The sequence below is a fragment of the Malania oleifera genome, chromosome 3 (assembly GCF_029873635.1).
Source record: "Malania oleifera isolate guangnan ecotype guangnan chromosome 3, ASM2987363v1, whole genome shotgun sequence".
In the NCBI taxonomy this organism is placed as follows: domain Eukaryota; kingdom Viridiplantae; phylum Streptophyta; class Magnoliopsida; order Santalales; family Ximeniaceae; genus Malania; species Malania oleifera.
The window spans coordinates 2,096,037-2,110,473 of NC_080419.1; the positions used below are offsets into that span (position 1 = coordinate 2,096,037).

Consider the following 14,437-nt stretch of genomic DNA (forward strand, 5'->3'; position numbering starts at 1 on the left):
TTTATTGAAAGTGAGAAGAGATTTCAACCCTAGACCTTTTGATCAAATGGGTTGTTTGGTCACTCCCATCTAACAAGGTGGTATTTAAAGTCCTCCCCTAAGCTTCCCCAAAGAAATTTTCCTTGAATTCCCTCCAATCTCGTTGTGCCTAAGGCCAGTAAAGGAAACAGAGACATGAAGTAAATTGGAAGATTTGTCAAAGTGATTTTGATAAGAGTGAGTTTGCCCCCTTTTGATAAGAAAATTCTTTTTCATCCTTACAATCTCCTTTCAAACTTTTCAATAATAGGGTCCCAGACTCCTTTATCTTTGAATTTGGCTCCGAGAGGGAGTCCGAGGTAATTAATGGGAAGGGTTCCCATCTTACAATCCAGGAAACCAGCAAGGAAAGTTCCCCCTGTGTTCTTCCCAATTGGAATGAGCTCATTTTTGCCAAGGTTCACTTTTAGGCTTGAGATAGCCTCAAACCCTAACAAAATTCATCAGAGGTTGAGGATATGGAGGGAATCATAAAAAAGGGACAGCTCAGTGCACAAAGCACCTAAATATGCAAGGTCCTGAGAAGGGGCGGACCACGATGGGTCTATAATAGCTTTCTTCAAAATGAGGCTAAGCACCACCATGGCCAAAATAAAGAGAAAAGGGGACAAGGGATCTCCTCTTAAGCCTTTCAAGGAAAAGAAATTAGAAGAGCAACCGTTAATGAGCATCGAGAAGTTTGGGTTTTTGATACATTGAGCTAACCAACTACACCAAAGCTCACCAAAACCCATTTTCCTGAGGAGATAAAGAAGGCAATTCCAATTGACTTGATCGAATGCTTTCTTCATATCCAGTTTGCACACAATTCCTCTTTTTCACTTCTTCAGATAAGCATCCACCACTTCATTAGCAATAAGAGCAGCATCTATAATCTGTTTTCCAGCCACAAAAGGATGTTGATATTGACCAATAACTTCTGGTATTGCTTTTTTAATCTTTCAATAAATATTTTGGCAATGATTTTATAAATGCTTCCCACCAAGCTAGTGGGGTGGAAATCTTTGATGCTAGTGGTCCCAACCTTCTTTGGAACAAGAGTTACAAAGGTATTATTTATGCAACTAACAAATTTTCTTGAACTATGGAATTCCTCCAACATGTTTAACAAATCATGTTTGAGGAGGCTTCGGTTAGCCTGAAAGAAAGCCAAGGGAAAGCATTAGGCCCAAGCGCTTTACCCCCATTGCAATTTTTAATAGCTTGGAGTACTTTTGTTTCTTCAAAAGGTCTCTCAAGCCACTTTGCAATGGAGGAACTGAGGAATATGAAATTGATGCCATCCACTGTAGATCTCCAAGACTTGGATTCAGTGTAGAGGTCTTTGTAAAAATCACAAATACCTTTTCCAAAGCCCTCTTCCCTAGGTAAGGTGACTTCCCCAGTTTCAATACTGGAAGGGGTGTTGCTTCTACGATGAGCCTTTGCTGTCTAATGAATTGGCTTTTTAACATGGTATTGGAGCCTTTGCAACCAAAAGGTATAGGTTTCGAACCTCACTACCCCCTCTCTTTAAATTAAGATTAAAAACTTATAGCACAAGGTATAGCAACCCTATGCTTTATCCACTCTTAAAGCTCAATGGGCTTTGAAGTGCATTGGCAAGCTAGAGAAATTGAAACTATTCGCAAGGCCTCATTGAACGAGCTTAAGCTTTTAGCTGACTTGGTTCTCTCCTCTTTCTCTGTCTCTCTAATTCTCAAATTTTAAGATTCTAAAGCTTATCTTTCTTCTATCCCCTTGTGTTAATTATGCTTTTTTAGAATCTCGGTGATAATTGCTCAAAGAGAAGTTAATGAGGGATTTTTTATGTAGTTTCCGATTTGCAAGATAGAGATCATTAGTCGAGAAGGACCATTGTGAGTAGGTCTAAAAGGGAGGGAGGTATTGATCTAGGTAACTTGGTGTCTAACAGTATTTCTTTGGTGGGGAAGTGTAATGGTGTTTTCCTTTAGAACCTAACTCTCTTCGGCACAAGGTAATTTGTGGTAAATTTGGACAAAATGGATGAGATGCTATTGTAGGGGTTAAAATATTATTTATTTGAGTCCTTCGAAAATTTTGTCTCAAATCGATCATTTGTTCTTTCCTAATGTTCATTATAAAGTGGGTAATGGGGAGAGAATTCACTTTTGGGAGGATCATTGGATTGGGGACATGCTTTTGGGTGTTGTGTACCCTTGTCTTTTCAGTTATGTACTCTTCATGAATCCTATTTCTGCCTTCCTCATTTTGCAAGAGGATAATCGTTCATGGGGTTTTTATTTTGGGAATGAGCTTGCTTTTTTGTTTATTGTGATCGATTTCTTTTCATATCCAGTTGGGCAGAGACAAATGTGCTTGGAGTTTAGATTCTTCTAGGGATTTCTCATGCAAACCTTTCCTCTCTCATTTGATCCATGACCCTAATATTGATTTTCTTAGAAGCAAATCTTCAATTTGCTTGATCTAACAAGGCCTTGTCCTAATGTGTGAGTCCTTTGTTTTATGAGGGGAAAATTGCTCACACTTGATTTTACTTTGCCCCTTCTCTCAGGTTCTTTGGAATAACTTGTTTGGGATTTTTGTGAAATTGGGTGCACAACCTCTTTGGAGAGTTTTTGGACTATTATGTTTAGGAGTTTGGGGAATAGGAAAGAGAGAAAAGTTTTGTCGTGTTGTATTGTTCTGGCTATTATTTGATATATTTGGTTGGGAAAAAAAATGCCAGTATCTTTAAAGGTGTTGCCAATTCTAGTAGCATGCTTTGGGGCATAGTGGCTTCCTTACATCCCTTTGGTGCTCAGCAAATGGATGCTTCTGTTATTCACTAGAAGACTTGCAATGGTATTGGTTGGCACTAATTTGTTAAGAGTTCTCTAGTATATATTTTCTTTGTTTTTAGCTGTTTTCCTTTCGCAATGGGAGGAAACCTTGTTCTCCCTGGTTATCCTTTCTTTATTATACTACTTTCTTCCTGTTGCCGCCAAAAATTAGCTGGTTATGTAGGTCTAATTTTTGACCATGACCAACTGCAAGGAATTGAACAAGAGGGGCTTGGAGGATCTGGGGTGTACTCCGAGGGATCACTCTGATGCCTAAGTCAAGATCTCTGAGAGGATAAGGTTGCAACATTAAGAAAGAGTGGATGAGAATGAGATGCTTACATTCTCTCTAGATATTCCTTTTATGGTTGGGGGATGACATGCCCCTAGTAAATTTGGCATTTATTTGCTAGTTATTTTGATGGTGGGGAGTTTCATCTTGGTTTAATGGTAATAATTTGGAAATTAATTGCAAAACCTTGATTTTCATCTTTCATTAATTTATTTTTCTAATCTTATTTTTATGTCATATCATTTGTCCCCCACTTTTACTCTTAAGTCAAAGAAATTTAGTTCAAAAACTCAAGAGGCTGCTTTTTGCCGGTGGCTTTGGTTTAATCTAAGTGGTTTTGTGCGTTATTTGAGAAAATCAAGGCTTAGTCATTTTTATTAATTTTTTACCCAAACCATGTGACTTTTTTGGGCCAACCTTAAGGACGCAATTTATGCTAATTGAAGGGTTCGTGGTTCAATCTGAGTCGATTAAAGGGGCTTTTTCTCAATTCAAGCCATTTGAGGGTTAATCGGCTTATCCGAGCCGAATTGATGAATCTCCGAGCCGCTTAATAAGGTTCCCGCTCAATCAAAGCCGCGTGAGGGGGACCAAAAACCTTGTATAACCATGGAATTTAATTTAAGTCTTTTTCCTTTATCTCAAGAGTTGATCACTCTTTGGCTCACTTCTAGTCAGTTTGGTTCGATTTAAGCCAGTTGACCCACTTTTTTGGCTCAATTTGAGCAATTCTTTTGTCTACTGAATAGCTCTTTTTATCTAGTAAGCAACTCTTATGCTAAACAACTTTTTTAATTGCTGAGCAATTTTTTTATCTCCCAAGCAGTTCTTTTATCTATTGAACAATTCTTTTGCTGAGCAAATTTTATCTGCTGAACAACTCCTTTGTTGAGTAGATTTTATTTCTGAGCAACTCTTTTATCTACCGAGTAGCTCTATCTGCTGAGAAAATTCTATTTGATGAGTAGCTCTTTTATCTATTGAGTAGTTTTATTTGCTAAACAACTCTTTTATTTGCTAAGCAAATTCTATCTGCTGAATAACTCTTTTATTTGCTAAGCAGTTTTATCTGCTAAGAAGCTCTTTTATATCCTAAGAAACTCTTTTATCTGGCAGTTGTTTTATCTGCTAAGCAAATTCTATCTTCTAAGCAATTTATCTGCTGAGCAGTTCTTTTCTTGAGCAGATTCTATCTGCTAAATAGCTTTTTTATTGAGCAGATTTTATCTGCTAAGCAACTCTTTTATCTGCTGAGCAGTTCTTTTATTTGCTGAGCAATTTTATCTGCTAAGTAGCTCTTTTATCTACTAAGTAGATTTTATCTGCTGAGCAGCTCTTTTATTTATTGAGCAGATTCTATCTACTGAGCAAATTCTATCTGCTAAGCAACTCTTTTATCTGCTGAGCAATGCTTTTATTTGTTGTGCAGATCTTTTGCTAAATACACTCCATTTGTTGAGAAACTCTTTTATCTGCTGAACAGTTCTTTTATCAGTTGAACAACTCTTTGGTCAAGCAAATAATTCTATCTGCTGAGTAGCTTTCATCAAGTATGCATTTTTAGGCCTCATAAGTAGTATGGGTCGTGCTTTGGTGAGTTGTGCTCTTTTGTTGCCTTATGAGTTGTGCTCATCAAGTAGACATGTTTTCGGGCCTCATGAGCTGTGCTCATCAGATGGATCATTCCTGATGAGTCGTGCTCACTCCTGGGTTGCCTCATGAGGTGTACTCATCAAGTGGGCATGTCTTTGGGTCTCACAGCCAGTGCTCATCATATGGGTCACTCCTAGTGAGTCACGCTCACTCTTGGGTTGCCTCATGAGTTGTGCTCATCAAGAGCGGTGCTCATCAAATGGGTCATTCTTGGTGAGTTGTGCTCACTCCTAGATTGCCTCATGAGTTGTGCTCATCAAGTAAGCATGTCTTCAAGCCTCATGAGCGGTGCTCATCAAATGGGTCATTCTTGGTGAGGCATGTTCACTCTTGAGTTGCCTCATGAGTTGTGCTCATCAACTGGGCATGTCTTTAGGTCTCATGAGTGGTACTCATCAGATGGGTCATTCTTGGTGAGTCATGCTCACTCTTGAGTTGCTTCATAAGTTATGCTCATCAAGTGGGCATGTTTTCAGGCTTCATGAGCGGTGCTCATCAAATGGGTCATTCCTAGTGAGTCGTGCTCACTGTTAGGTTGTCTCATGAGTTGTGCTCATCAAGTGGGCATGTCTTCGAATCTCATTAGTGGTGCTTATCAGATGGATCATTCTTGGTAATTCGTACTCACTCTTGAGTTTCCTTATGAGTTGTGCTCATCAAGTGGGCATGTCTTCAAAATTTTGCTCAGCGATGAAGTTGACTAAGACGTGCGCCTTGATTGCGGGCCTTGGCTTCTAATGGATATCGAATTCCCCCGATTCAACTGACCACTTCATCATCCTTTTTAATAACTCCGAGTGCTAAAAAGTTTATCTCAAAGGCATGTTGATCAATGCGGTATCTTTGTGCGCTTGGAAGTGAGGTCTCAGTTTCCTAGCTATGGACCAGACGGTGAAGGCAACTTTTTTTGCTAGCAAGTAATTGATCCTTGTTCCCCGTAACACCTTGCTTGTTGCAGTGTATTGGTTTGTGTTGTCTACCTTCTTCTCAAGCCAGGGCAGAACTAACTACTTAAAGATGCCACCCTTCCAGTTAAGATTTGCACTTTCTTCTTGTCTATACGGCACACTTCTCCATTAGGGCCTGGATTTTGTCAAGATTTACCTCTATCCCTCTGTGGGTCACCATGAACCCTAGGAACTTTCCTGCCGACATGCTGAATGTGCACTTGGTGGGATTTAATCTCATTGCATATTTACGAAATAATTCATATCTTCTCAAATTCCTCTCATGATCATAAGATTTTAAACTCTTTACTACATGTCATCCACATAAGCTTCCATAGTACTTCTCGAGAGATCTTTGAAAATCTTATTCACCAATTGCTAGTAAGCCACCCCATTTGACTTCTTCACTAGCACCACATTGCTAAGCCATTCAATGTAGTGAACCTTCCTGATGAAATTAGCTTTTAAAAGCTTTGTTACTTCCTCATTAATTACCTTGATTATCTCAAGAGCAATGCTCCTCTTCTTTTGCTTCACGAGGCGATGACAAGGATCCATTTGGAGCTTGTATTCAATAACTGTAGGATCGAATCTAGGCATGTCATCAGCAGACCAGGAAAAATGTTTGCATACTCCCACAGTAATCTCAAAAGTTCTGTCTTCAATGAGTTTGATAACTGGGCCCCTAATTGGACACACTTCTTTTGGTTGTCTTCCTCTAAGGGATGCTGATTAAGTCCTCAATTCTAAGGTCAAAGTCTCTCACCCTTATGTTCTACCCTTTAGGACCATTACATAACAATTGCGAGCTGCCATATGGTCCCCTCTTATCTCGCCTATTACGGTTGGGTTTGGGAATTTAACCTTCAGGTGGTAAGTGGAGGTAACAACTTGACATGCATTGAGTACAAGACGCCGCAATATTATAATGTAGATGGAAAAATGGTCCACCATCAAGAAGTTTGTCATAAGAGTGATCTACTGCGGTAGCGTCCCTATTGTTAGTTGGAGCATGATTGTGCCCAAGGGGTGAACCACATCTCCTCCAAATCCAACTAAGGGTGTTGAAATGAGCTTCAAGCATTCTACTCCTATTTTCATTTCTTGTAAAACCAACAAGAACTTATATCGGCTAAACTTCCATTATTTATCAGTATCCTTCTTACCTGATAATTGGCAATGAGTAATGACACTATTAGAGCATCGTTTTGTGGCTATTGAATTCCTCTCATATCTTCTTCTGTGAAGGTAATAACCTCATCTCGCTGCAATTTTTTATGACTTTGCACGTAGTTATCAGCCAAGAAAAACTTGCTTTGCATACATTTTCTTTGCTCCTCCATTATCTCCTCCACTAGTTGGTCCTTCGAAAATCATATCAATCTCTCCTACAACCTACTCTTCTTTTTTAGCAGCTTCTGGTTTTTGTTGATTACATGCCTTGGCTTGGCAATGGGAAGTTTTTTTTTTTTAATGAATTTTGACAAATGTCCTTATTGTATCAAAGTTTCATTTTTGCCCTTCAGATGGACATATTCCTTTGTATCATGCCCATGGTCTCTATAGAACATGCAGAACTTCGAGATGTTTCTTTTGTATGATGGGGTCCTCATGGGTACTCCTTCAAACAGCTGGATGGTTTATTAATTTCATGCTTTTTACCTCCCTTAGTTGCTTCATCAATGTCTCTTGAGTTCTTCCTTTTCAAACTGGTCTTGCTTCTTCTTGTGGTGACAACCTCTTCTAAATTGATATACTTTTGGGTTCATGTCATTAGCTCACCCATATTGACTAAGGGTTTCTTTCCCAAGGAATTTAAGAAATCCCTTGGTTGAATAGTTGTTGTCAATGCCGCTATCACTACCCCGTGATCTAAGCTTTAGACTTATAAAGTTGCATTGATAAAGCAACTCATGAACTCCTTTAATGTTTCTTTCTCCCCTTGAACAAGACTCATCAAGTTGGGTGAAGTTCTATTCATTTTTCGATTAATGAAGAAATGCCCTATAAACTATTGCTCCATCTTAGAAAAGGACCCAATTAAGCCGGGCTTTAAAGTTTAGTACCACACCCTGGCATTTCCCTTTACAGTTGATGCAAATGCTCAACACATGCATGATTGCATCGGGCACACCTTGTAATTACATCAACATCGTAAAAGTGTCAAAGTGGTCTAAAGGATCTGACAGCCTATCGTATCCTTCAATGCTTGGCATCTTAAACTTACTTGGTAAAGAAATTCCCATTACCTCTTTTGTAAAAGGGGGGTTTTGAGGATTTGGTTGACATCTCCCCTACGGAGGGATGGTTGCACAACTCCTTCACTAGTTTCTCTAGTTAGGTCAATTTTCCTAAACTTTTCCTCAAGCTCTTGGGATCATTGCTCATAAATACCCACACTGTTAGCATCTTTATCTTTTTGGTTGGGTCTAATACCTTCAGAGCGACTTCTTGTGGTATCATCGCCTTCCCACTGAGTGCTGCTTCTATCTGGGTGGCTTCTAGAGCACGTTCTGTATAATCCTATTTTTGATGCAGGATCATACTGAACATGTCTTCCATCCTCTTTAGAAAGCCAAAAATTATCTTAGGGGTGCACTTGGTGACGAGTTGTTTGCTAGGGCGAAATTAATCAATTGAGGTGATTGATCCCCAACAAGAAGTTCTGACTTGGAATTATACGACGTGATCATGGTCAAAGATAGGAATCTTCATGTTTCCTACAGATGGCGCCAAATGTTGCTGCTAAAAATTGGCTGGTTGATTTATACTAATCTTAGACCATGACCACCTATAAAGAATTGAACAAGAGATCAAAGAGGACCCGAGGTGTACTCTGGGGGATCACTCTAATGCCTAAGTCAGGGACTGTTGGGAGATAAGATTGCAATAGTAAGAAAAAGTGGGTGAGAATGAGATGCTTACCTTCTCTTTGGATGTCCCTTTTATAATTGGGGATGACATGCTCCTATTAAATTTGGTATTTATTTGCTAGTTATTTTGATGGCGGGGGGGTTTGTTTTTCCCCTTCATTAATTTGTTTTTCTAATCTGATTTTTATTGCATATCACTTCCTTAACCATGTGCTTGGGAGTATGGATTTTAAACGTTGGATTTGAAATTGTATGGATTTGGACAAAATGAAATGCAAAATCATTTTGAATTTCATCCAAATCCATAAAAACCGAATCGAAGGTCTGAAATCCCCCAAATACAACCTTAATATAATTCTCTGTTTATCCCCAGAAAAAACAAAACAAAAAAGCTCTCAACTTAGTTTTGTAAAAACAGGGGGTGGAGCTCAATTAAAAAAGAAGGTACATTCACACATTTTTTGACATTATATATGGAACTTCATTCGTTTATAATTGTGGAGTCAGGAACATATGATCTCTCTCTCTCTCTCTCTCTCTCTCTCTCTCTCTCTTTCATTCCTTTGTAATTGAGTTATTTTTTACTGTGTATTGTCATAAAAAATGCCCTTGATCGTCTGAGTTGGCAAGAAAAGATTTATATAGCTGATTCGACCTAATAGGACTTAAGGCTGCTTATTATTATTGTTGTTGCGTATTGTCATGGAACTTCTGTCTTGACCTTATGATGGTTTTCCAGTTTTTTAAACTAGAAGATGTTGCGATGGGTATATGGATCGAGCAATTTAAGAACTTAAGTCGCGAAGTGCATTACATAAACGACGAACAATTCCACAGTACAGGATGTGGAGCAGATTATGTTCTTGCTCACTATCAAGGCCCAAGGCTGGTGTTATGCCTGTGGGAGAAGCTGCAGAAAGAGCACAAACCCATCTGCTGTGAGTGATGAATATCCTACCCAATCCTTTTTCCCTTTTTCTCTTTCAACTGAGCTCAACCCCACTTCCTTCTAACAAAATTGAGTTGAGAGCTTCTAGAAACTTAAAAGATGTGGTGTGTGTGTGTGTGTGTGAGAGAGAGAGAGAGAGAGAGAGAGAGAGAGGGCAGGGGGGCTTTTTCTGTTCCAAATTAAAAATGTAGTTTTTGATCTGTCACTTTAAGAATGCCTTAATTTTCTAATGGTTGGTCCAAACACATCCGAATCTGCAACATTCAAATCCAATACAGAAGTAAAAAACTAGAAGAACATGCAAATCCTAACTTTGCAATTGTTTAAGTTTCTGTTCACAAACAGTTTGTCCAGCTCAAATTTGACTTACTTAGCTTACCCAAACCAAACTTTTCCTGTTTGAAACCTTTGTGGAGCTTTAAAAATTCCTTTATACATATATGCTTGCTTATGTGGGCTGTGCTGCAAAACAGTACTACCACTCAACTTTATGTTAAGCTGCGGACAACGAGGATCATCCATTGCGTGAATGGTTCGTTAACTATATCACTCCCCTTGGACGATTTTGCCATTTAAAAAATAGGGTGATATGATGCTTACAGAGAGTAGACAAGAGTAAAGGGAGTGTTTAGGAATATGAGTTATGAGCCTTCCATTTGAAGTTTTGTAAATTTGAATGAAATTTAATATACTTGGGTTACGTTTTATTTAAATGGATATTTGTAGATCTAAATTGAAGGTTCGGATTCTAAATTTTCAAACCTAGGGTAGATAGAACATAGAGCGAATAATTTTAGGCATACTAGAATGTTGAGTGATACACGAAAACCAATTATATGTTTTTAAGTGTTTCTAGTTCAATTGAATTAGAAATTTATAATTGTTTTTAGCGTGACCTATGCATGTATGATGAAATTACATTTATAAAAAAAATATTAAGATAGTAGGTGAATTTCAAGGGTATTATTTATGCAAAAATCTTCTTACGATGGTAAGACAAACAGGACAGCCTTTACATTAGAAAGATGAATATTAAAACAATATTTGAAGTGTAATGATTACAATATGGTAAAAAATAGTGACCTCTTTTTCTAAGCTTTAGTAAAAAGATACTAATCTCTCTTATAAAAAATAAAAAATAAAAATAAATTTTTATATTTTATAAAAACACAAGCCTTTTGAAAGAAACTCTTATATTAAAATTTTAATAATTTTATTATAATTTTTCTTCTAAGGGTGACTCAAGTGGTTAACTCAGAGAGGATTGGGTCTTGAAAGTTATGAATTTTTATTTGAGATAATATCTTAAATATTTAAATAAAAAAAAAGTTAGAGGGACAGACTTATTATCTGGATGGATTAATCGAGTGATTAAACAGCCTTAAATATTATTGTTTAATAAAAAATTACTAATTTAGTAAAAAATTCTGGCATCTTTAGGAGCATAAATTTTAAATTTAAATTTAAATAAATTAAAATATAATTTTATATTATATTATATTTTAAATTAATACAAATTTAAATTTAAAGTTTTTTCCAAAAAGTCTCAAAAACTTTTTACAATTTGCCTATAGTAAAGTATGAAAAAGTGTGCTGCAGGCAAGCCCAATTGTCGAAAGCATCACTAAGTCTTTATCACAAAAATAAATGATAGGATAAATTAATAGATAACCTTCAAAAAATTAATGAACGGTTGCAACCATCTAATCCGAACCGTAGATGGCTTGTGCTGTGCATGCGTGATCGGCCGCTGATTCGAAATAATCGCTTTGTGCTGACGTGACAGGCGACGTGGCACAATAGCCACTTGCCTACCGCACCAAAAATCCTATGGTCATCTTCCCGATGGTGACGTGGCACATTTATGCACACATACAACCATAACAGTTGCCATGTCGGATTTAAAAAATGTTGATTGAAGCCCGAAGGGTTGAGTTTTGTTACGCAAGCGCTGATGATTCTGATTCTCTTTCTTTGGTGGAATGGTGACGTGTGTATACATAACTGCTAATAGTCGTCGTAGAGATACCAGTTCCTGGACACGTGTACGTACAACAAGCATTTGTGGAAATTAATTTAACTATTATCATATGTATTTTTGGCCCTGATAATGCCACGTGTACGTATCATCGACAGCCTTATGCGCCAAAGGCTATAAATAGCCACCATCAATGGTGCTCCCATCTCATCGCATCACCACGAATGTATGTCTCTTCAATTTTTAATTTTATACTATAGTACCTGAAATTTTTTAAATTATTAATATTATTTAGGATAATTGTTCTGTCCTTTATCCCTCTCGACCAAAGTATTAGAATTTATAGTTTGACTAAAACGTCACAGCCTCTTAAATTCAAACTTTAAGATTTAGTTAAAAAGTGTTGAGCGAGCAAACTTAATGAATTGTTATTAAAAATATTGTATGAATTTAATTTTTTTAAAATAGTAATTGATATAGATTTAATTAAGTACGTAAAAATAGTTGTAAATTGATGCTGCGTTTGGAAATATGAAGTTCAGATCTTGAATTTAAATTTATCTTTGATGCGTTCAAAGTATATCAGCTAATAAGGGGAAGTCAACATCTAGTCATCACCATCCAAATTAGACCTTCTAACAAGAGCAACCAACTCCAACCCAATAAAAAAGAGGAGAGATCCACGCCGACACCTTAAATGGGTGGAATAATACACGCAGATACTTTATGACTGGGAGCGATTCACGCCCCCATGCCATAAAGATAAATCAACTCAAGGGTCAACCTTAGCCACTATAAGAAGGGACGCGGTGAAGAGACCAAGGTAAGTGATTTGATACCCATTTTTATTGTTACATTTGGTCTCTCTAAAGCATTTCCCTTACTTAGGCATCAGAGCGATCTCCCGAAGTACACCCCGAGTCCTCCAAGCCTTTCTTCCTTTCTCTTTTTCAGGTTAACGGAAGTCAAAAGAGCAGTCCCTCCGATTTTATCCTGCAACAGTTAGTGCCGTCTATGGGAACTTGCTTCTGAGAGGTGATCATCTTACTCTCGACCTCCGACATTCAAACAATGGCAACCACACGTAACTCTAGCTTTAGTCTTGCTACCGGAAAAGAGTCGCCCCAGTCCATTCACTCCACACCTGTACAACCATTGGGGGTCACCAGAGAAGAATTCCTTACTTTTAAAAAGAAAATGGAGGATATGTTCAACCTGCTCTTACAACAAAAGAGTCAGGAAGGGCATGCCCCCCCCCCCCCCCAAATCAACAATAGGTGAGTCCCGACGCAACCAAGAAAATAGATAAGCCAAAGGAAGGTAAGGATAAAACTTACCTCACCAAGAAGGTAGAAGATGCGAATAGCATAGGATTCAACCAACAAAGATCAACGGAGCTGGAAGAAATGATTAAGAAAATAGTCCAAATAGAGAAAATGATGAAAGAAGGCAAGACCAACCCCTTCTACGGGGAAGCATCTCTAAGATCCTCAGAGCCATCATTCACCAAAGAAGTGATGGAGGTTCCACTGTTGAGCAAATTCAAGATGCCAACCTTTGAAAAGTACGAGGGTCTGTTCGACCCAATCGACCATTTGGACACCTTCAGGGTGTTAATGTAGTTGCAAGGTGCTCCAGACGCCATCATATGCCGAGCTTTTGCAACAACCCTTAAAGGTAGTGTCAGAGATTGGTACCAGACCCTACGACCTAGATCGATTGGTTCCTTCTCCAAGATGGAGCAACTGTTTACCGGCCACTTCCTCAGTAGTTAGAGAATCGTTATAACATCAGCCCATCTAATGAGAATGGTCCAGGGAGAAAGGGAGATGCTGAAGAAGTTTATGCATTGCTTCAACACTGCGACCCTGGAGATCCGCAACCTAAACATGGGGGTGGCTTTGGCAGCTCTAACCACAGCCCTCAGCCCGGAAACTTCATCTACTCTCTGGGGAAGAAGTAGTCGGCTAACATGGGGGAATTGATGGCCCGAGCATAGAAGTATATTAACCTTGAAGAAATGATGGACACTAGGGGAAATCGCATCGAGCTCAAAAGGAAAGGTACTAGTCGGGAAACGAGAGAACCCTCTAGACCCATAAAGAAACAGGAGACCAGTACGCTGCTCGCCAGCTCAAATTCAAGAGGGTAGTCAAGTAAGTTTTCCACCTATACACCTCTAAATGCACCGCGGTCCAATGTATTTATGCATATAAGGAAGACGGACTATGTCTCATGGCCTGAACCTGTGCGAACCCCTTCATACAAATGCAACATGTCCAAGTTCTATCAATTCCATAGGGATCATGGGCACGATACAGAGGAGTGTATTCAGCTAAAGAATGAGATTAAAGCCTTGATAAAAAAGGGATACCTGTCGATATTCATAAAGAAGGAAGATTGGCAAGGGGAACCTCGCGAACAAAAAAATGGGGACGAGAAGAAAGAATAGATCATAGGGGAAATCGCAGTGAACTTTAGAAGATCTGCTAGTGGCGGAGACAGTGGAGGTGCTCGCAAAAGATATGCTAAGCAGATACTCTCAACGAAGAAGGGGGAACTAAGCAACAAAAGGAATAAACAAGATAATGTTATCATCTTCAATAGCGGAGGCGAAGAAGGAGTGCAACAACCACACGATGACGCGCTAGTACTCTCCCTACTGGTGGAAAATTACAAAGTAAGACATGTTTTGATAGATAACGGGAGCTCGGCCAATGTTATGTTCTGGTCGGTGCTCGAAGGAATGAAGATCGGCAAGGAACGGCTCAAACCAATCTCAACCCCCCTAGTCGGTTTCAATGGGGACGTAATTCATCCCATAGGAACAATCACACTACTGGTAACAATGGGAATGACCCCATAACAAGTTACTTCCCTAACGAAATTCATGTTGGTCGAC

The 14,437-nt window shown here is 38.6% G+C and overlaps 1 protein-coding gene across 3 annotated transcripts in view; it reads left to right on the forward strand.

Moving 5' to 3' along the window:
- Nucleotides 1–14,437, forward strand: part of LOC131151700 (hydroxyproline O-galactosyltransferase GALT3) — a 43,325-nt gene that overhangs the window by 17,216 nt on the left and 11,672 nt on the right. For 2 of the 3 annotated variants that reach the window (XM_058103062.1, XM_058103063.1), the window contains exon 8: nt 9,348–9,819. In XM_058103062.1, coding sequence (XP_057959045.1) covers nt 9,348–9,554 — 207 coding nt within the window. In that variant the 3' untranslated portion in view covers nt 9,555–9,819. Of the gene's footprint in view, nt 1–9,347; nt 9,820–14,437 lie in introns of those variants that run through there. The other variant, XM_058103064.1, reaches the window with a different exon arrangement.